We start from the raw sequence: 24,481 nt of genomic DNA, 5'->3' as shown, positions 1-24,481 counted from the left end.
AACATTTAAACAATTTATTGCGATGAATTTGATGGCTATTATACAGATGAATGTTAAAATAAAGTATTTCACTGTTGTTTTTTTCATACGTAAAAATGACTCAGTTGTCATCAATACTACCCATGTTTCCCTTATAAGAGGCATATGCAAAAAATCCATTTCTTTTTAAAAATGCTTACCCTTTCAATATTTAGTTTAAGTTATATTTTCAGACATCACAATTTTAAAAGTTCATTTTATAATGGTTAACAAGCAGTCATCTCTAATTTGTTAAAACATTATTCCAAACAGGAACACAGCATATTATTTTCAATATTGTATATGTTGATTACATTAAACCATTTAAATGAGTTTTGAATGATAGCTTTACTATACCCATATTCTTAAACAATGCCAATTTTTTAACGTTTCAACCAGGTTTTAAAAGTTTTAATAAAAACAAATTTCGTGAGCATTTAATTCTGTGAGACAGAGTGAAGCCCATGCTGGCCTCCACAAGGGTAGGGGGTCTACCAATTAAAGACCAATTTAGGACAGTGTGCAGCACCATTCCATAAACCTTTATCTGAAACCCTTACTTTACTAAGCACCATGAAATGCAAACAACAATATTACCATAGAATATAAGTTCCCTACAATTTGAGTGAACATTTGATATTCTTCTTCATTTAATAGTTTCACGCTTGTTTAAGTTATTAAAAACACCACAAAACTTAAGAAAAAAGTAAAACCTGATATATGTATGATGTTTTAAACATGTTATAAGTACACATTATTAAATCATAACTGACATCGCCATCATGAAATAATATCCTTATATATTTTTTTATTTATTCAGTAACTACTGAAATAGCTGTTAACGTGATGTCATCAATAAACAGTGTTGTGAATTATGCACGTTATATATAGCCACATAAAATATACCTACAAATCATCAAATTAGCATTTATGATATAAATAGAATATCAAGAGTGATATTTCAATACAAAACGTATTAAATTTAATAACTTAAATGGACAAAAACTCTTCAAGGCTTGCTTTTATCAATTTCAAAATACTTATTTAATAAATTCTGTTTTGAATATCCCCTCATGTGACCTCTATTTGTTTACACATAACCTTTTTACCACTCGTTTAAAATTACTTTGATATAAAATAAAACATAAATTCAAAATGAATTTATTCAATGTTGAAAATGAAAAATCTAAAAAAAATGTGTTTAAAGAATTTAAATACAATTTATTTTAAGGTATCTGATGTACACATAACCATTGGCAATAATGCTAATTTTTTTATTGCTGATGACCCTACATTATTTTGGTTTCATATGAAAGGGTATTACTGGTTGCTAATTAAAAGTGACACTCGTGTTTATAATCAATACATACACATGTATAACAAACAATAATTTTGAGTGATAAACCTTTCACTACCTACTAAATAATGCATTTATGGATTATTATTTTTTACTGATGACAAGATTGTTACTGTGTATTTGATAGCTGAAAACGCAAAAATATTAATTGATTGGTGAGTGCTAAAAGATTTACTGTCTCATAAGGTCAAAATACTGTGTTTTTAGCGCTTTTCTTTCAAATTAAATACGGTATTCTTCATAAGAACCATTGTTTTCGATTATTTATTCATCCTTTTCCATAAATTAAAACAATTGTACCAATTGTGGTACATCTTATTTGGGAGTAAGAGTGAATCTTTAATACTAATTAATGTCAAATAAATGACAGAAATTAGATCACAGTAAATTTTATTACAGTTTACACTTTAGTTCTATATTTCAACTAAAGTGCGCATAAATTGACCTATTTTTCAATATTTCCAGGCCCTTAAATGTGATTAATATTGTAATTATCAGAAAAAAAATTCAGCTATCCTTTCCCCCTACATAAAACCCTTTCACATTAAACAAAATAACATGAGGTTACCAGGCATTCAAACTTCACATTTTTGTACATCTGGTCCCAATTTCTCGAAACTTCTTAAGTCCCTTATAACAGGATTAAGCTAATCTCACTATTTTTCTTTCACTATAATTCGCGTAATATTAACTTCATTTAGAGTAATTTAACCTCAAATAGGAATTTCTTTTATAGATATCACAAATAACCATATTTCATTTACCAAAATCACATTTTAGTTTGCGTTTTGACTATTTGAAATAAGCTGCTTAAGCCTGTTAAGCTTAAGAAGTTTCGAGAAATTGGGGCGAGAGACTTAAGTTGAAAACCATAATGATCCAGCTAGACTACATTAACAAGTTGGGAAGCAGCAGCAGTTGTGTCTAGTATAGGGTCTCAGCATTTGCATTGCGCGGTTTCAATATCTTGTCCATGTTTTTGATGATCAAATCATGCAGGCTGGCCTGAAAGTAAACAAACCGCAGTGTTACAATTTAACAATACAAATCATAATTTATGGAATGAAGTTTGTGACATCATGCATAATGTGTGTGCTTTTTTCTTCGTATGTTAAATCTTGAGATATCAAACAAATGTGTGCATTTGATATTTTAAATTTTGCGACATATTAAATATTATGTGTGCATTTGATATGTTAAATCCTTTGACATACTGTATGTGTATAGGTGCTGTGAAATCATTAATGTTCGTGCGCATGAAATTTCGTGGTTTGCCGGAAAAACAACAACAATTTCATGGGTACTTGAATTCATGGATTTTCATTTTTGAAAAAATAAAAAATCGAAGATGCGATCCTCCTAGATCGTCTGCATAATATCCACGCGCTGGCCCGTGATTTCCGTCTTCTACGTCACTCGTTTTACGACACTCGCTAATGTGGAACGACATGCCAATTAGTGCATATACCCATGTCACTTATCGATTTAATTGGGAATAAAGGTAATAAAAGAAGATGTACCCTGATCATAAATACAGATAGGGGAAGCCATTGAATGCCAACTATGAATTTTGCAAACTGTGAAAACACCAAAGGTGCGTATATTGTCACGTTCTTTGCTTAGTAACCTTCAATGTACTAGTAATTGATTAATTATTTCATTAAATAAAAAAATCGAGTATGGACACTCATCACGCACATCTTGTAAACTTGGGAGATTTTCATTAACAGCACACATTTAACCACGTGCTTATAACTGTCATTTGCTGCATAAAACACATTTAATTGATTTGGTTCATTATTTGTTAAAGGCAGTTATAATATATTAACAGAATAATGATCGTAAGTTATACAGTGAGACAGGTTTAAACACTGTATACTGCGACCTCTGTAAAGAATATACTAGAGTATGTACGTAACAAGGCAATTGAAGGCAATTGAAGAAGTGAGGTTTATATTTCGTGGGATCTTGAATTCGTGGATCACCCAACCCACAAAAACCACGAACATTAATGATTTCACAGTATGTTAAATCTTTCGACATCCTGCACAATATGTGTGCACTTGGTGTGTTTTATCTTGTAACATGGTATATGTCTTGTGAGCATAATAACTTTGATTTGTTAAAGCTTGTGACATATAAGTTGCATTTGGTATGTTTAATCTCGAGACATCAAATGTATTTATTTCTATTATGTGTGCATTTGGAGTGTAATTATCTTGTGAAATCTTACATATCTGTGCATTTGATGTTAAATCTTGCAACATATATGAGCACTTGGTTTATTATATATTGTGACATCACACATATGATATTTGCATTTGATATGTCAAATTGTTGATATTGGCCCTGAATATCATGTGATGGGATGAAAGTCGAAGTCCAGGCTATGACCCTTTCCAAAGGGACACACAGAAAGCCCGGTCAGTCCCAATTTAACTCATGGGCTGATCCCCTTATTTCGTTTCTGTAAGGTTAAGATGTCATTACTCATTGTTACACAACCGCTTGTTTTATGACTAAATCATTCTCCCCTGCCCTTATACATCATTCAAAGATAAGGGTAAAAGCAGAAAAGTTCTAAGTGATATTTAATTAAGAATCAGATGGAGTGTTTTTGCTTTCTTCTATTCAATTGGTACTAACATAGTGGTTTCTGAGCTCAGCTGAGGTGAGTCTGAGGCTGAAGTATTCCTTTTCGTCCAGTTCTCTCACAGACTGCCGGTAGTCATCCTGTAATATAAATGTATATAAACATACAGGTTGATGTTTCGTTTTAAGGATCAGTAAACTGTGAAAAAATCAGAGCCAAGTCCATTTACTTTGCTTTGATCAAAAATTAGTTTTCTCATAAATTGACACTGAAGAATTCTGGCTGGAATTTGGTATTTGCTAATTGCCTTTTCAATAAAAATAGACAACAATACAAGTTAATTTTTTAAGTAAACATTTTATAATTTAAATTGGTTATTTGATCACAATTTTTAATTAAGTCTGTTACTATTGAATATAATCTACTCACTATATGAGGGTATTTTGCCACTTTGGAGACCAGTTTTCCTCGGGAGATGAAATAGCGAGAGATTTGGTCCAGATATGTGGCAGCATCGCTCTCTACTTGTCTAGCTTCTCCCAATGTCTCTTCCTGAACAAGAAAAGCTATAGGGTCAATCTCTCTTGACAAGGAAATATTTCCCAGGTGATAAAGCATAAATGAAATTTGGTAAATATAGATGGCAACAACATTTTTTTTAGTTTAACTGACTGTCTCTACCCGAGAAAAAATAATCAATAGGTCAAAGTCGCTCATCTTGAAAAACCTTTCCAAGGAAGAAGATATACAAGAAGATTTTGTCAAGTTTGGCATTATCACTATCTAATTTTTAACTCCTTTGTCCTTAAGTCTCTTCCTGAACCACTAAACGAAAGGGTCAATATAACTAGTCAGGGAAAATATTTCCCGTAAGAAAGGTATTACAGGATTATTGGTCTGGATCGGTTGCAGCATTGCTCTCTTCTTTTGTAGCTTATCCAAATAATACTTTCGATACATGGAAATGTTTACGGGTCAAAATCATTGCCTGGGCCGGAAAATATCTTCAATGGGAAGTTAGGTCCAGATACCAAACAGTATCACTTTCTACTTGTCTAGGTTCGCCAATGCGTCTTCTTGCTGTTACAAAATACTGAAGGGGTAAACTTTTCTATTTCAGGAAATGTGGTCCTGGCAGATAGACATATTTTGAAGTCACTGGCTTAAAGGACTGAATAAAGGAAAGAACTATGTATGAAGTTTAAACTCATAACTTTTAAAAGAAAATTGACACGGAATATAGTTCCATTTCTTTGAAATTATAAATTCATTGCCAGTGTACTAATTATCATAATGGGCAATTATGTACTGTTTTGAGGCTAGCAAGCATTACGTAGCGATATTTTAATTGGAATCTTTAATTAATTAACATACCTATATTTTTAAGTTAAAAATATGTCTGAAGCAGCTTTGTAATTAATTGAGCCCCTCCTGGCTTAACAAGCTTAAATCATTTGAGCAAAATTTCTAAATTAATTAATCCTTATTTTACCAATTAAAATTAGTTTGATAATTATTTCTTTTTCAGTCCAAAACATCTAGAGAATGTAAATATTACACAAATTAAACCAAACTCCTGTTTTAACGTTATCGAGATATTTTAAGACATTTGGGTCTGATCTAAATGTGCAAAATATATGGGAACAATAAAATAAACGAAAACGCTGTTCATGTAATGTTGTGTCGTTAATCATTAGATTAATATACTAGTAATAAATATTTGAATAATGAAAACCCCCATACAGCATTTAATTCCTTTCAAATTACAATTAATTGTCCATAACATTATTTCATATCTTTAACCTAATAAACACTAACAAATGGTTGTGTCATCAGCTGAAAATTGTTTCATTTCTTGGTTGTTTGACAGTTGAATGAGTAATGTACTCGCCCACAAAACTGCAGGCCATTAATTTATCTTAACTTCTGCAGCCTGACAACAGGGCTTAACACTGGACTTAAAGTACAAAATGAGTCAGTCAAATTTTTTCATGCAAGTATTAGTTTAAATTTTGCGTGTTTTACAACGAATGTGAAGAAAGTTATATAAACGTATGCCAATTCACTCTCATTGGCACGCTTTTGCGCCAGGACGTGGTTTTGTGTTGTGGGGGAAGCCGGAACACCAAGAGAATAGCTAGCCACTTATCTGACTTTGTGACCACAAGGAAAACTCACATAAACGCAGGCCTGGAATCAAGCCTACAATGCCTATGTACACTAATGCAGTAAGTAGACAACAGTCATGAAGGCATTACAATGTTATCCCAAGTATTTACAGCGGTTCTCCAATCATGTGGGAAATAAATAACATGTAACCATGAGTAATTACAGAGGTGCTCCATTAAGATTGTAACAACTAAATTGTAATTGTGAGTATTACAGGGTTAACGGATTATTTCAATACAAGTGTTGACTTCTAGTCAAAGAAATATAAATATCTAAATAATTGATATTTTCATAAATTAAATTACTGTTAGGCATTGTTTTATCATTGCATTATCAATGTGTGGGAATGGACACCGGATATAGCTCGAAAAATGATCAATCAATAAGCATTTGATTCTGACACATGGTAAGTTTTTTGTCATTATTATTTTATTTTATAGTGATATTTATCAAATTCGAAGAGCTTCGAATAGATCAATCCTGTGCAATACACGACTATAATGGAAATGTGTCTCCTCTTTTGTATAATAGCAAAATTCTCGCCGAATGTTGCATGATCGCTCACAAATGTTCAGTTATGTGGTGCGATTTCAAACATAAAACAACAAATAGAAAATAAGAATGGAAACTGAATCGAGCAATTTCATTATAATTACAGCATCTAATATAGTGTATGATATCAATATGATATGTTTTGTTGTTATGGAGATATTCATCCTTTTTGATGACCTGAAGATGTACCGGGGATAGCTTAAGCAAATAAATAACTGCACAGGGGATAGCTATTAACTGTACTGAGGATAGTTGCGATGTATTTATATTAACGAGACTGTGATGATGGTTACGTCTTCTTAACTCTATGCAAGCTCAGGAGAAATTGTCCAATGTTGTTCATATCGAGAAATTAGAGCAATAATGTTACTGTTATATGAATAGTATACCTTACATAAATGTGTCCCTTGTTTGTATATATAAATAAAGATGATCGGTCCGTATGTCTTTGCATTCTAATGAAAATTCAGTTTTATATCATCAGCTGTCCATATCATAAATATAATATTGACCGGTGACGTCATACAACTAGTAAGTGCGGCTTGCTATTTTCACAACGACGTAGAAAAGTCGCAAGAAAACTTCATTAGCTTTGTTTAATAAAACACAGCTACAGCGCTTTAAAAGTATTCAATGGTAATATAAAAGGTTCGGTATAATATAAAAATATTTACATTACACTTCGGGCACCAGTCAATTGTAACCACGGCCTCCCAGGTCCTGGGGTATACCGGGGATAGCCGGGGAAAAGGGCCGTGTTTTTACTTTCCATGTGCCCCCGCAGGGCCGGGTGACCGCGGTGGTTTTGTCATAGCGCCAAATTTAGCGGAGATTGGGCCTTATGTAGAGTCTCTGGGGTGCAGGGGCATTAAATTGGCCGGGGTTTAACCATCAGTTTGTTCCCGCAGGGCGGGGATTTTACCCGGGTTAGGCTGGACCGAAAGTCAAAGTCCCGGCTATTTTTGCAACGTTTTTGCACACTAAGTCGTCAATAATAAATAATATATTGTGATCAAATTTTGTTCACTTGCTGTTTCTAAGCTTGGATCGATGTTGCTATTACTTAGAACAGGAAATGGTCTCTCAGCTCGTTCACTTCACCGAGAAACTAAGTATTGTGACCAACCTTGAAATATAAGCAGCATGCATACACATGTATACGTTCATTTAGGAGGACATGTACCAAACTCATTGATAACTTAAGTTTATTCAATAATTTGTCATTACATTGTACTCTCACTTTTGCAGATAATTTAAAAAATGAATTTGACGGATGCATCCATGGATTTCTCAGCGGTAACTGTGACTGAGGATAATGGAAAAAAGTTTGTGTGCAGCATATGTACCTATTCAACTGACTACAAAAGCAACCTGAAAAGGCATATGAATGTACAAAGAGACATACCAAGGACCAGCACTCCAAAATCTAAAGAAAAGGCGAATGAAATATCGAAGCCATTAAATATTATGTGTATTGTATATATACTGTTATTGTGTTACGATCATCTTGGTCCATTTTTACATGCTATCTCCAGTACACATTGCTCAACTTTGAAACTATCCCCAGTACACAAAACGGCTATCCCCGGTACAGTATCGTGAAAATTTGTAAGGGCATATCTTTAACAGTTTAAAAGTTGCATTGCCAGTTTTTACAATAAACATAGTTTAGCTTATGCTTGTAAAATCTTCGATTCAGATTTCTTTATTTATTCGAAATATTTCCTAAGATTACAATACTTGTCGAAATTAAGTGAGTTTTGAGGTGATCATCACAGATTTAAAGTAACATTTTTCATGGTCTGCTATTTTTTAAGCATTATAAAGCACATCATAGGCCAAATTTAGCATTCAGCTATTAGTTCAAACACTTGTTTCATTTGTGGATACGATAATCGTTAACACAGCAAGATCTTACCTCTGGTCTAGAAAAACAACAGCATATTGGTATGTTTACTTATCACTTTTTGAGCTATATCCGGTGTCCATTCCCACACAGTGATTATCCATTTCTTAATAAATATTTCACTAAAATTAAAATTCTCTTACCAATTTTGGACGTATGGGAGCAATTCCCTCATAGAATTTACCCTGTCTCAGTAGTTTTTATTGTAATATCTAAACTCTAATATACTTTCAAAGTCATTGGAATCTTTCCCAAATTAAATTATACATGCTGTAACTATGCTTATTTTCAATCCAATCAAATGGCTAAATCTTGTTTATTTACAATTATTTGACTGCCTGAACAGAACATTTTTAAATTTATTTGACTGTCCCAACAAGCATCTCTTGCTGGGTGTTCCATATCATGAAAACCAGCATCTAAGATGGATTAACGGTTTCACCGGAAAATATAGATTAGGTTTACAGTGGTCGAAATGAGCACATTAGCCGCAAGCCCTGCACTGGTTAAATGCTTTCAGGGCTTGCTCAATTTCTGGGTTTTATACAGCAGGGCTTGTTCAAAAATGTTACGCAAAGCAGCAGTTTATTAGTTCTGGCTTGTTCATCTTATTTCAATGACTGGGTTTACAGCACAAAGATTTAAATTGCTTTAATATAAATGGCAATGTAACAATGGTGCGACATTTAAATATCACTTTACCAAAGTTTGAAAACCATGATTTGAGAAAACATTCACAATTGCATTCAGACTAAATTGAGATATAATAATATGTCAAAAACAAAAGGCCACAATCATGACAAATAGTAAAGGTCGACATGACCTTCACCTTCACCTTTAACCTACTGAACCCAATAAGTTATTAATCAGGAAAAAAGTATGATGCTGTTGACAATTAGTAGAGGTCGATATGACCTTCACCTTTGACCTACTGAATCCAAAACTTTATTAATGGGGGAAAAGGTGTGATGCCCATGACAACTAGTAAAGGTTGATATGACCTTCACCTTTGATCTACTGAACCAAAAAAGTTATTAATCGGGAAAAAAATGTGATGCCAATGACAACACTGGACAATGTAGTCACTATATGTCTGTGATGATTCACATGTGACACAAAAATCAAATAGTCATGCAACAATGATTGTATTGTATCTCAACAACCATTAGCATGCTCTTGGACCTAAAACAAACATTTTCAGTCACACAAGTGTTTAAAACTCTTTCAGCGCCAATGTCGCTGTTCAGCGACATGGCGTGGGCCGCCAATGTCGCCGTATGGCGACGTGCATAGGACCCGGACTTTACACATAAATGTTACGACTTTAAAACCGGAAATGAGTCATCATAGAATGCTTTACAGTAAACAGATAAAAAATATGCGGAAGTAAGCGAAAAAAAGAAGAAAATTTGTCATTTTAAGTTTATTTAGAGGTTATATTCACCTGTCAGTGCATGTATGAATCGAGAACGTCCTCAGCTGAGTGCTAACTGAAGCACTGGACCATATAATGCAAGATTCAGATTCAGATCAGACTTTCAATTGTCAGACAATCTACATAACATTTTGTTCTATAAATAAACTGTATAATTTTATATTTAGCTTTTGTTAAAAATTTAGCTTTTGTTAAAATATCTGTTAAATGCATTTTTACCTGTCTCACCTGTGTTTACAAATAATATTCACCTGTACATGCATTTGCGATTTACCTAATATTGTAAATAAATTATGTATTAGTCTAAAACATGCACAACTAATTTGAACAAATATAGCTGTACAATTTGAATAGCATGACCCTTTTTAATTGTATAAAACAGCTGTATAACTGTTTGAAATGTAAATGTTAATTTTTTAAGAATATGCCTACTGAATAAAATGTTTGGTGGATGAATATTTCGTGAAATAATTTTTTGAAAAAAATATTGAGGTTCAAGGTCATTTGAGGTTTAAGGTCAGGGTCATAAGCCAATATACAGAAACAAAATTACCACTATCTTAAAGTAAATAGTATGTAAATGATGTTTGCCAAGTTTCAGCATCATTGCATGAATAATTAAAAAGTTATAAAGAGTTTAGTACACAAGCCATGACAAGAGGTAAATGCCATTTATCAGTAGAAAAATACCCGGCGCTGGGGGTTTAATTCTGTCATAAATAACAATGTTCTTTTACAAAATAATTTTTATTTTTTGAGTACACAAAAGCCTATTTATTCATATTTAATAGTTGTCATTGTTTGAAATGCAAATGCCTATTTAATAGAGATTTTTATATGATTTCATGTTAAAAAGTTGGTCTTTTTGAAGGTCGAGGTCATTTGAGGTCAAAGGTCAAGGTCATTTAGCCAATATATATACACAAAACTACCGCCATTTTAAAGCAAGTTGTATTCTAAAGACATTTGCCAAGTTTTAACATCATTGCATGCCTAGTCAAAAAGTTATGATGATTTGAGTAGACAGGGTATAAGCAGCATAAATCAGTAGGAAAATAATTGGCGCTGTGAGTTCCATTCTGTCAGAAATTTGGCGCCGAAAGAGTTAAGAACTGTACAGAACAAATTATTCTAATTGATAAAAAACGTAGATGATCAGACCTCAAATTACGTGGGAAGCAAATGTTTCATTATTTAACGGTTGATTATTTATTGCCTATAGCTATGACCTGTGGTCAACTGTATCGTGTGTACACAAAAAAGAGAACATAATAACACAATGTCGGCAATAATTTATAAGCACACACCATGCCATACCGCACATGGAGACAGTTGTTCCCTATGGATTATCACTAGACAAAATAAGAGCTGTCACTGTAAGTGATGAATGCCCCCAGTGTGCCAGACAGATCAATAGAATATGCCTGCATTCAGAAATACCTTACATAATTTATAAGCATACATGCTGGGCCTTATGATTGTTAACTTCAAGTGTGGGGAGCGATGAACTAAGAGATATAGGAACCTTTTATACCACACATCCAGACATCAAGAACTGTGTCTGGCACTTAACATGACACTTATTGTGCAGAAAATATGTGCCAAATAACTTTCAAATTTAACCTCTTGACTGAAAAAGCTTAGACACAACCAACCATAATCTATGTGCATAAATTATATGCAGCATCCCATAATGATTCAACATCAAGTGTGACCTTGACCTTAGAGGTAGGTAAGTTGGTTGTTCAAGTGACACATCGCCTTTATGTGCCAAACATCTGTGCCACTTTATTTCGAAAATCTCCCATGTGAACAGCACCTACACAAACACCTATACTGTATTAACATATATGCAGCATTCCACAATGATTAACCTCTATGTGTGTGACTTTAACCTTCAAGGTAGTGATGTTGGTCTTAGTAGTGACACGGTCTGACACCTGTGGCATGTCACTGCCAAGTCTGCTGTTACATGAGAAAGTATTAGCACACAGGGTTCCCACAATTTTCTGCAAATAAAATCCCAACTTTTTCCATGTTTTTTTGCAAATAACAGACTTTTTCCCAACCTTTTTTTCACGGCCAGCCGATCAGGGTCCATGCTATTTGCTACTTGGAAACTTTAGGGCTTACCTACTTGTTACGAAATTGTGTGGTCAGTGTATATAAACACAATTCAATGTTTTATACTTAAATAACGATATACACCTCCTGAAAGTAAACACAACTCTGCTATGTACAAAAGCCTGCAACAGTAATAAGAACAAGAGGGCCATGATGGCCCTAAAATGCTCACCTAAGCAAAGGGCCACAACTCTGTGATAAAGCATTAATAAAAATGTTGCAATTTAAATATATCTTTACTGATGACGATGCCTTGTTATATTTTTGTTAAGGGTCATGCAATGAAGCTACCTGTAAAGTTTCATTGAATTTGGCCTGGTAGTTTTAGATATTTTTTTAAAGCAAAACAGTAAGTCGGCCATTTTGTCAAAATACCCTTCGCTAATTTACCCCAGCTTTGGCTTGAGAATTTCCTCTATGATATCTCCGGGATGAAAATAAGTGTTTCACATTATGTTTTTCAATAAACTTTGTGAACTTTTCAAATGTGAAGGGTGTACCGTTATCAGTCAATAGCTCTGTGCCGTTGCCCCAATGTAAAAATAGAACATGTTTGACATTTTTCCCACCACGTTATCATTTGTTGCTCTCAGTAAGTATCCAATCTCAAGATAACAGGAATAATAATCAATAACTACAAGAAACTGTTTATTATCAACTCCGCAAATATCTGTGGCAATTTCCCCCCATGGCCCATTAGGCAAAGGCATTGTTTTCAATGGTTCATGTCCTTGTGTTGGTTTATTTACTTGGCAAGTTTGACAGTTTTGAATTAATTTCACAACGTCTTTGGATATTCTGGCCACCAGACTGTCAGGCCAGCTACGTTCTTACTTTTAGTAATTCCCATGTGTCTTGTATATAATTGTTGTAAAATTTCTGAGTGTAATTTGTCTGGTACAACAATTCTACTCCTGTACAACAGTAAACCTTTGGCCACAGAATAATTGTTTCTTGCTTGAAAGTACAGCTTTATTTCCTGTGTAAGTAAGTTTTCCTTTTTCTGCCATCCATACTTTGTGTAGGTTATAACTTTTTGAATGTTTTCATCATTTTGTTGTGACTGTTTTATTTGCTGTAGTCGAATGTCACTTAAAGGAATGTTTTCAGTGACCATTTCTATATTTTCTCAAAATTTTGATCAAACTCATTCAATGGAGACACAACCATTTCTTTGCTCGGTATATAACTGCATATTGGATTAAACTTTCTCATTCGCATGAAAGCCTCTGACATCTTAAAGGTGCTTGGTCATTGTCCTGATTGTTAATAAGCGAAATCAGCGGTTTGTGATCTGTCAATAGAACAAATGAATCTAACCCTATAAGATATTTTTCAAACTTTTCGCATGCCCATACCGAGGCGGTCATTTCTTTCTCAATTTGCGCCTATCTCTTTTCTGCATCAGACAACGTTCTCGAACAATATGTTACCGGCTTGAGATACAGGATTTTTGGGATTAACACTAACCCCTTTATCACTAATTATATGGCCAAAATATTTTGGTCTGTCTAAACAAACATTCGTTTTTATTCATTTTCAGTCCCGAATTTTCGATCCTTTGCAGGGCTTTACTCAAATTTCTATCATGCTCCTGTCCGTCTTTACCAAGACAACAATGTCATCCATAATGGCATCAACACCTGGCAGACCATCTAAAAGATCAGACATTTTCCTTAGAAATATTTCAGGAGCTGACGTGATTCAAAACGGAACAGGTTTGAACGCATATCGACCAAATGGCGTTATAAATGTCGTCAATCACGGCTATTGTCATCAAGCAGTAACTGATAGAAACCATTAGCTGCATCTAACTTTGAAAAGACTGTCATGTTCACAAGTTTCGGTAAAACATCGGCTTTTCGAATGATAGACCGCCTTCTAACTGCATTATCTTTGACAACTGTTTGTAGAGAATTCTGACCACTATGCAATCACGGATTTGTTCTGATTTTACGTCAGCGTTGAACTCGCAGCTCTCAACTAACTCTTAAAGACTCCTGATGAAAGATTGGACTGATTTGCCTTTAGTTTGTTTTCGAGAATGAAACTCTGCCGTTCATGAATAATGTTCTTTTTTGGTGTGAAATGTCCGTTGAATTTTTCAAATATGGTATTAAATTTCTTTTGATCTTCTGCTTAAAGTCCACAAATGGCTATAAATATTAAATACGAGCAATGTCAGTGTACACAGAGTCTTCACGATAGCTGTATTAAGTCTAAAGGCATCATTGATAGAATGGACACTTTAATAGCAAATATAAGTCAGGCTGGTCAGGTGAGTAGCACTTAGAGCCGACTAGTGAGATCATTTGTAATTAGCATCCACGTTTGTTATTGACAGCGTATGTAAAGTGAATTTGCATGAACAGTTGCCAATTTCAAGTTTACAATAACTTTTGAATGCAGAGATCACTACTATCCATGATCAATAGCATACTGTAGACTAGAAAGATCGTTGTAGATAGCATCCACGATTGTTACTGAAAGCATATATTTAGCGGCAATGCAGACACAGCTTCTATTCATGATCAAGAAACGCTTTCATGTGGTAACGGATAACTTCTTAGTCTCAATCATTCAGCCGCTCTGATTAGAGTCAATGACGTCAATACAGAACAGTATTGAGCCGGATCAGATGCAAGCGTCTAGATTATCGAGTCTAATAACTTTTACTAGTTTCGTACCCAAATCGGTTTGAACTTTCTTACTTTTCCCGGATTTTCCCCAATTTAACCCGATATCGCAAAAATCAAGGCATTGTTACAACCGGGAACATACTTTTCGATATTCCTGACTTTTTCCCAGTAGCGTGGGAACCCTGTAGCACACTACCCCCTATTCTCTATGTGAAATTAAGAATCTTTCTATAACGATTAACCTCTAATAGACCTTGATCTTGAAGGTAAGGACAAGGGCCTTGTACGTGACATGTTGTCTTTATGTGCCAAACATCAGTGCCAGGTTATTTCATAATCAGACTGAGCATGTCACAGTCCTGACATGAACGCCTATTCTCTAGATGTATCTGCCGCTTTTCATTTATACTGATCACCCGCCAAGAGCAGAGCTGTGTTTCTACATTTGGGGATCAGGGCCAGGGCCATGAGAAAGGGGAATTTAGCGGTTTGTTTGGCAAAAAGAGAATTTTTGCACGTTGACAGAAACAAAACAATAACAAAGATCTAAATGCAAGTTAATGTTATTCATAAACATGTATCAAAACACAGTTTACAACATAGTGTTATTTGTACATTTGTATTTACATTTGACTTGCTATCATTTTTTTTAAAGGTTATTTATTTTTGCGATTATCAAGAGGAATTTTAACCAAAATTTTGGGAAATAGATGTAAGTATATTCCTTGACTTGGGCAATGGGCTTGGGCTTTATAGCAGCCCCAAAATTCATCAAGAGACAGTACATGTACAGGGGTCGACACTAACCATTTTTCCAAGGGATCCCGAAGGGACACCAACATTTGAAATCAGGTGTCCCTTCCTGAAATTAGGAGTCCCTTCCACTTTTTAATTTTTTTATCATTGTTGAGCCTGTTTTAATATTTAATTCAACATACAGTGTCTTTTACTTTTCATTTTGTAATTCAAGAATACACCCTATTATACATGTTTTTAACAGCATGTAATGACAAGTTAGTAGCACTGAATGTCAGACATGTGAACCTCTGGCAATGGCAGTGAGGTGTATTTGGGTCTCTTAGTCGGTGGATTAGGTTCAAAAGCGGTAGAATGTCCCAGTCACAAACAAAGATGAATACAATGTAAACAAAAACTTGATGTTGTTACTATTTTTAGATTTTCGGGAAATACGCATAAATTACATAATGGTCAAGGGTCTTGTCATATGTCGGTGCCTTTCATTGAGAAACAGTAGGAATATTACATCTGGCTTGTGAAAACTCAAGTCAATATTTAGAAGAGCTGCTGATAAATCAATCAGACTGCTCAACAGGTGTCGTGCATACTGGAAGAGCAGACGACCAAAAATTGTGTATGTTAATTTTCGCGCCAAAAAGTCGTAAAATTTTATAAATTGATTCTAGATAATTAATTAAACTTTGCAAATTTTATTACTATTTTGTTTTGATCAAAGCATTAAAATAAATGTCTTTAAAATTAACAAATAATACTGATAAGTTGAATGCCAATTAACAAAGAATGCTGAATGTAGGATGTCGGTCTTTTGTGCCGTAAATGTTACTGTAACTACTCGAAGGTCGCATCATTAAGGCATCAAAGTCAGCAGTGTTGGCATCTTTTTTGGGCGATTCTGACACATACGCGTAACAATTCCACATAAGTAGTTTGCCGATAATAAATCTCTGTCACCTCTGACCTTGTTAATAATGTAAACAACAAAACGGAAGCGTTAACCCGCATGCGCCCTGTGACATGACCTGTTTATTTATAGATTCATGACGTAACTATAGTAAAAAAGTCAGCTATACTTTTGCTTTCGTGTGTGCGATAATAATAATATAATATCATTTTGTCATGCACTGTCAAGGAATTTAGGGGGACCCGAATATAGGTAATAAATTAATGAAATGCTACTTATTTATTGATATTTAGCATTTATCTGTCAGAAATTTAAGTGTTCCGACGGAATACCGCACTTCGAAGTTAAGGTGTCCCTCCCGAAAAACTGGTGTCCTCGGGATCCCGGGACCCCGTTAGTGTTGAACACTGCATGTATATGACATAAAGAATATTTCAGTTTCTGACTTGAATTGATCCTTTTTGCAAAGGGGACCAAGAATGACCAGCTGCTCAGATGTTTTGTTTTCAATGTGTTTTATGACACAGTAGTAAACAGTAAAATTACAAAGAGAACAATTCATTTTAATCCCATGAACTAGATTTAGAGACAATAAGCAAGCAGCTATAACAGTCTAGTTGTATACTTAAAATAACAGAGAGGTTATGAAACGCAATGTAAAAACTTGAGTTGTTGACATGGGTGAAAACTGGGAAAATTCAAAAACAAATGGTGGAGGTCCATAGCAGGAATTGAATATATCTGTTTTTATTGCATTTATATTTACATAATAAGCCTGGACTAGGTAAAAATACCAATGGAGAGTTGCTTTCTTGGTATATTTAGAGAGAAAATGGCAATAAAAATATCCCACATGGACTTTTGTTTACTCTATCAGTGTACGCGAAAACCTTTTTGACACGCATGACATTTTGTCTGTGGTCTTTAGTCTACTCAGGACATTTTCCTGTTATGTAAGACAATTTTGAGTAAACATATCAATACTCAAAATGGTCGTTTTGTATGACATAAATGTAATGTCAGGAAATATGTGTAAGCCGCATTTTAGTTTGATCTGTGTGCACTAGCACACTATACAAATTTGGAATATAGACATCTGATAAAACTGACAGATGTCAAAAGGCTTTATACGGGATGAATATTTCAACTTTGAGTATCACTTTTACAATTATATCCTCCATTCTTTGAAAATATGACAGACAGTTTGAAAATCTACCAGCCATGTCCGTCTATCTGACGAGTTATTGCGTTCACAGCTATATAAAGATAAATTCTAACATGTTGTTTCCTGAATATGGCCTTGGGTGATCTTAAAATATTTGTTATGAGGAAAGCCAACACACACTCCCATGTGGTAATTGCATACCTGTATAGACACTCCAAAGTTGTTACCATCTTCTATTTTAGGTATGAGGAATGAAATCCACATCTTGATCTGGAAACATAAAACACAAACGTTGATTTCAAAGTACTGTCAAAACAATGTGAGACTGATGTTTAAAGATGAATGAAGATTTCTCTATTGGGTGCAAGTTATCAAGAAGTATAAGAAAAAAGAAAATATGTAATTAAGGCAAATTTTAAGTCAGTGAATAGAAAGTTTTATTTCGCAATATCAAAAAGCTCTTCGCCTAAACTGACCAAAAAGCTCATAGCTTCCAAATATGTATTACAACTGCTCCGAAATATAGATCAGAAATAACTACAGTACAAAATGTGCCTTAATAATTGTTTTTGAGATTATATTAAAATTTAAATTTTTTCATTTCAAGTCAGTCAAGCTTTTTTTGGCAAATAAGGAAAGAGGCTTGTATATTCTAAATATCTGTCAAATTGGAAATAAGCGCTTGTTAAAGTAAGAAATGGGAAAGTTATGTCAGAAAGTTGTTGTATTTTAGGCATCAGAAGGAAATAAAATAGCATTCACTATATCTAATAATCATGCTTTCATCCAATATTATAAGAGGAAAAACTTTCTATTTTTAATATCTTTTTTTAAATATATTTTTCAATATTCAATTGGAATTTTACATTCAAATATATTGGGAAAAAACTATTTAAATGATTTATTTAACAGATATAAAAACTATATTTATGGAAGTATGGTTGAAAGTTGCCATTACCAAATATGTACATAAATGTTGCCATGGCAACACAACAAAATGTACGGAATCTCTTTTAACCCTATACCATGATCTAGACACAAGGGCAAGCCTGTTACTGCCCGTTCTTTTCTCAGAAGTGCGAAACTACATTGACGAACATGTAACACCTATAGGGTTCATTCAGTAGTCTGTTTCATACCGTATTTTCTCGACTATAAGACGGGGAAATTGGGTCCCGATTTTTACCCCCAAAGTAGGGGACCCGTCTTATAAGCGAGTCGATAAAATATTAAAAAAAGATTCAAGTCAAAATCAGTGAAATTTTACATAGGGTATTCGTCTATCCAGTATATCGTCTGCTGATACAAGTATGGGGCAATTAAGTAAACAACAACATGAAACCTCTTCACCGTGCGTGCTCTGACGTCACACAGTGTACCGTTATATCTGCACCCCATTTTTTCTCATGGCGCATGTCAGTATAATTAGTTTGACAGATATATCAAATCAATAAATTGGAATCTTAATATGATGTAGGTACCTAACTGTCAATTTGATTAAGCAAACAAATGACAATGCGAATATGAATCCTTTATGTTCGTCGCCAATCAAGGGACAATATTGCCTAAAGCATTATTGCTAAACAAACACCTATTCAGTTCGGCTTTTCGCAGTTATGTTAATGAAGCCATATATTTTGCCGAAGAACTTCATTGGTGTCTTCAATAAAAAAATAAACTAAAACAAACATATGTTGTTATTGATTAATTATTACAATTCCGATAAGTAACGACCTGTCCTGCAAACTTAAACGCGTAACCATGTACTCATTTTTAACCTACCTCCAAATAGAGAGCTCACAGTTGACCGCCATTTTCTTTGAGTAAAACAAAAACAGTTACCGCGAAAGTCGATAATTGTCCGTTGAGCTTGAACATTTTTACACATTAAGAAGAATTTTAGCATTTTAGATTTGCTTAAAAATTGACCCCGTCTTATAAGCGAGTCGAAACAAAAAGCACCAGATTTCATGGGCAAAGTTAGGGGCCCGTCTTTTAAGCCAATCGCCTTATAGTCGAGAAAATACGGTAACACTTCTGTCGAAGACAAAGGATTGAAGATTCATTTTCCAAGTGTGAATTATTAGCAACCACAAGCAACCATGACAACCTGTTGCTATTTTTATACTTCTTCATTAATAAATAACATTTTTCAGTGTTTCAGTTAGAAACTATCCAATTACTTTAAATTTTATTTAATTTACCATGAATATAAATGTTATATTAACTCACTCTCCTTGGCAACGATGTTGGGCAAAAGTGTTGTCTTGTGTTGCTGGGGAAAACGGTGTACCCGGAGAAAACCCACTTGTCCGACTTGGTGACCACCAACCAAACTCACATGCAACAGGAATCCAACCCAGGCTAACCGTACAACCAACTGTCCACTTATGAATATTATTTACCTGATTTTCAACTTAGGCCTAAAAAAAAAATATGTCTGTTTCGGGTAACCCGACCCTACCTATAAAAATGCGCCGACCCTAACTATTTTTTTCTGTTTCTGAGCAAAAAAAATATTCGTTAGCGAAAAGAGAGTTACGAAGGGCGGATTAATGCAGATTTTAATCAGAATTATTGTTTATATGATAAAACAAAGTCAGGCAATGACAGTAATGTAGGAAAGACTGCCATGTGCAAGAAAACACTCTGAACGACAGATTTTGAAAAAAATAAATCAAAAAATCAAAAAAAATCCCTTCCTACCCTACCTAGAAATTTTGGGAAGGTTACCCTAAACAATTTATTTTTTTTGGCCTTATGATATATATTATTAAAGAAATGTTCCTTTATTTTCAACTGTGTTGTTAAATATTTTTTCAAGAGTCTACTTTGCTTAAAAATGTGACTTTAAGACTGACTGTGTTTGAGTGGTCGATGAGGTCTCGTATGTAGGGTTTGAGTTGCTCTGAAATATCGCACAGCTTCTTGTTTATGGTCACCGCACCGCCTGGCAACGAGTAGACCTCTGTACCTGTAAAATAGATACAAGAGCTATGCAGAGTGAAAACCAATGCCCACCTGATATTTGTAGGGGGGCTTACAGCCGAAAAAAGAGGAATAACTCAACATTTACATATATTAAAGCCAGAGTTACTGGTCTTGTTGTACATGTATATATTGTCTCCAGTAACATGAGTAGCAAGTTTCAGTCAAATATCTTGAATGGTTTTTGAGTGATGGTCAAGGTTGAAACATAAACACCGCGGATGCTGACACCATTAATGACACCAAGGCTACGACAGTTCTTCAAGAGATAGACAATCTAAGAACAAAGTGTATCAAAGAGTTATCCTTACAGAACATATTTAACACATGTTACGACCAGAAAACTGCAAATCAATTCCTACCTTGTAAATCATGTTTTCTCTTCTTAGCTGCGGGCTGAAACGGAAAATGAGGGTTTAAATTATCAATGGAAACAGTTTAACTCAGGGCTGGTAACAGCTGATAATTGTCATTCCCGAAAAATAGTTGGGGGTCTGTTGACTTAAAGAGGGATTCATGCCAAAATTTCGAAAGGGGTCTACGCCCCTAGACCCTGCATCAAAAAGCTTAGACCCCTTTCAAATTGTTTCCCAAATCATTTATATTCACTTGAAGGTAATTGATATTTCTTTATGCAAAAGTCTGAGCAAAAATAAAAACACTAGTCTGAAGTTTAAAGCTCTCAATGCTGATTTAAGGTTTATTTCTGAACTTAAGTATACCCCTGAAAACAAGTGGTTTTACTAAATGTTCAGAACTTGAGTCCTATCAAAATGTAATCGAAACTAGAGTTTCAAAACTAAGACTATAATTAAATTGTGTAACCACTTGTCAAAATTGGAAATTCCCAGCTGAAACCAGCAGCTTTCTCTTAAATGATAAGGCCTAAAAACAATGTTTCTGGTTACGGCCTGTAAAAACAATGGGTTGGTAGGGAATTATTTTGCATGGCAAACTTTACCTACAGATTATACTTATTCTTCTCATTTCCGGTCTGTTTAGCAATTATATTTGCTATATACATTAGAATCCCTTTGGACCCTGTTGAATCACCAAATTTTCAAACAAGCTTTGAAGTTGTTTAGGTCAACAAAAAATGACATCCCCATTCTAATAATCTGGTTTTCATTGAAAACTTGTTTAAGATGGCCAAGATCAAAGATTATAGGGAAAAGATGACCATAGTCAGCAACCACAGTACTTAATTCTTTTATACATCATAAATACTGTGGGACAATTGACAGACAAAATTTCGTTTTAATGAATATGCATAAGCCAGGGGAGAAAACTCACCTTCCAATGAATTTGCATGTTACAATCAAATATGCTTTATAACCCTGAAGTGGGACTGTCAGTAGCCTCCTTGGCTGAGTGGTCTTGACTGCTGTTTAATATTATTGTACTGAAACAGCAGACCGGTTCAATTCACCAGAATATTTTTTAACAGGAAAGCATCTGGTACCGTTCGGAAACTATGAAACTCCCTCATTAATAATTCAAGATTGCAAGATGTTCCTAGCCAAATTACCCCAGTACACAAAGTGTACTAGTGTATCGGGGGTATCCAATGATGGAAAATAACATAAACCTTATTAAAATATTTTTAAAAATGTTTAGAAAACATGAGCTGTCACAGTTAGTGATGAATGCCCTAGAAATGCCATCCAGTTCAATGGATAATGCAATTACTTATTATTATGTCTACATACAGGAAGACCAAATATAAATTATAAGTATATATGCAAGACCCCATGATGGCTAGCCTCAAGTGTAGGGGAGAGATGAAGTAAGACTTAGAGGTATGACATGCACTTGACAGCTGGTCTTATGTACCAAAAACATGCAGTCTTCGTCGTAACTGGGTTGCCCGAAGCCCGGGACCAGTAAATACTGTTTCGGGCAAGTAAAAATCCCAGGTGGTTGCCAGAACGGGCAAGTGCATTTATCCGAAATTTAGATCCCTCCGTTTTCATAATTTCTTAGCAACAGTTCACAAATCCTGATTGAACGTTATTATTATATTGAAAATTGGGTTTCGTACATTTACGCATGAATTGGTTATTTTGGGCAAGTAAAACTGTTTTTGGGCAAGTGGTTTTCTTCAATTACTTGCCCGAAAGGACAAGTGCTGATGCTTTTTACGGCAAAGACTGAACATGTGCCAAGAAGTTTCAAAATCTCGACCTTTGAGTTAGGGATGTGGGTCTTGCACGCAACAAGTTGTCTTTATATATGGAAAACATGTGCAAAGTAATTCTAATTTCAATCCAACCCTGCATGACAAAGTTACAGCCCATACACAGAAAACCAAATGGTGCAACCGTAATACGCCACCCATCAGGACCCAGACAGACTGATGAATAAATATAGTAAGAAAGATGTTTAAATATTGCTAAAACAATATTTATGTACGTACCTCGTCTGTGCCATTGTCTGTAAGGATAATTGGATCAGGAACAGGAATGTTCAACACACTGTGTATCTCAGACAGCTTGTCCAGACTCAGACTCTGAATAGAGATTATTATTCATAAACACTTGTACAACATTACCCCACCAACCTCTTCAAACGTCTGAGCCATTGTCTGAAATGAGCACTGGGTCAGTAACCAGTGTAGATCTCAGACAGCTTGGCCAGGCTCAGACTCGGAATGGAGAAATAAATTGTAAATTTTTACTCAATAACGCAATTATGTGCTTAATTACCCCGCCCTGACCCATCCCTTCACCTGTCTGAGCCAATTTCTGAAAATAGGCTGAACACTAAGTCAGGACAGCACTGTTCAACTCACTGTGGATCTCAGACAATTAAGTTGGAGTATAAGACTCTGAATGGTTACAGATACAGTAAATCATAATTAAAACATGTACTTCAATACCCCACCTACTCGTCTGCGCCATTAAATGTAAAGAATACTTGGTCAGAGCAGACTCCCCCAGTTTAAGATACCAACTGCATTTGCTAGGATGTATTTATAGCCTTAAGTAAAATGTATGGTGGAAGGGAGATAACCAGAACTTAAAGCATATTCCTCAGTCAATGATCAATAACAAAAAAACATCAACATGGTAGTTACCTTGTGAATATCTTCCAGTTCGATGATTTTTCGTGGAAAAACGCTCTTGACAAGCATCTCCCCCTAAAGATAAAACAATTAACAAACTAAAACACTCATGAATTCACATTAGGGTTATCATTCAATATGGAATAACTTAATTTATAAAACAATTTTTCTGAATTGTTTAAAATGTGCCTTGGCAAGTTTTCATTTGTATTATATATATTATATACTAATTTGGTTACTTATAGTGCAAAAATCAATTAACCTCACCATACTATGATGCAACGAGTTCAACTATTCAATAATCATGCTAAATATTAATATGTTACACATTTTACTGATATTTTGATCAATAACCAAAATACATTAACACAATGCGACTGATCGATGATCGAGAAAACACCAGGGCAACAAAACCATTGCCTCTTTTTCTCTGTAAAATCTTCCAACTAAATTTGAGTGCATGTTGATTGAAGCTTACCTCAGACTTGAATGTTTCTTTGAAGTCTTGTACCTGAAAACAGATGAAATTTACATTAACAACTGTAAATGCAATAGTTCGTGATTGGAAATGCAGTAGTTTTTGAAGCCAATTATCATTTTTTACATGCTTCGGCGCCTCATTTTTATCTCCCTCCTTTTTGTATAAAGTTCAAAGTAAATATCCTTACCGGCCTAATTAAAAATGATTCCAAAAATCTTAAGTATTCCATTTTATTTCTGAAAACAGATTTATCCCCAAATCTTGTAAATTAAGTCATGATTTTTTGTGCTTCTTTATTAATTTTATCAAAATTGACTTTTGACCTTTTAA

The 24,481-nt window shown here is 34.4% G+C and overlaps 1 protein-coding gene across 2 annotated transcripts in view; it reads right to left on the bottom strand.

Annotated features, from left to right (window-relative positions):
- The window catches only part of LOC128231193 (proteasome activator complex subunit 3-like), a 39,971-nt gene continuing 15,490 nt past the window's right edge, over window positions 1–24,481 (bottom strand). For both annotated transcript variants that reach the window (XM_052943722.1, XM_052943712.1), the window contains exons 2-10: window positions 24,149–24,181; window positions 23,683–23,745; window positions 23,023–23,115; window positions 20,969–21,002; window positions 20,480–20,592; window positions 17,820–17,888; window positions 4,398–4,520; window positions 4,022–4,108; window positions 1–2,380 (exon numbers count right to left, since the gene is read on the bottom strand). In XM_052943722.1, the coding sequence (XP_052799682.1) occupies window positions 2,300–2,380; window positions 4,022–4,108; window positions 4,398–4,520; window positions 17,820–17,888; window positions 20,480–20,592; window positions 20,969–21,002; window positions 23,023–23,115; window positions 23,683–23,745; window positions 24,149–24,181 (696 nt within the window). In that variant the 3' untranslated portion in view covers window positions 1–2,299. The remainder of the gene's footprint in view (window positions 2,381–4,021; window positions 4,109–4,397; window positions 4,521–17,819; window positions 17,889–20,479; window positions 20,593–20,968; window positions 21,003–23,022; window positions 23,116–23,682; window positions 23,746–24,148; window positions 24,182–24,481) is intronic.

Source organism: Mya arenaria, chromosome 1 (assembly GCF_026914265.1).
Source record: "Mya arenaria isolate MELC-2E11 chromosome 1, ASM2691426v1".
NCBI classification, from domain to species: Eukaryota; Metazoa; Mollusca; class Bivalvia; order Myida; family Myidae; genus Mya; species Mya arenaria.
Note: the sequence above shows the minus strand (reverse complement) of the source record. Positions and strands in the feature narration are given on the sequence as shown.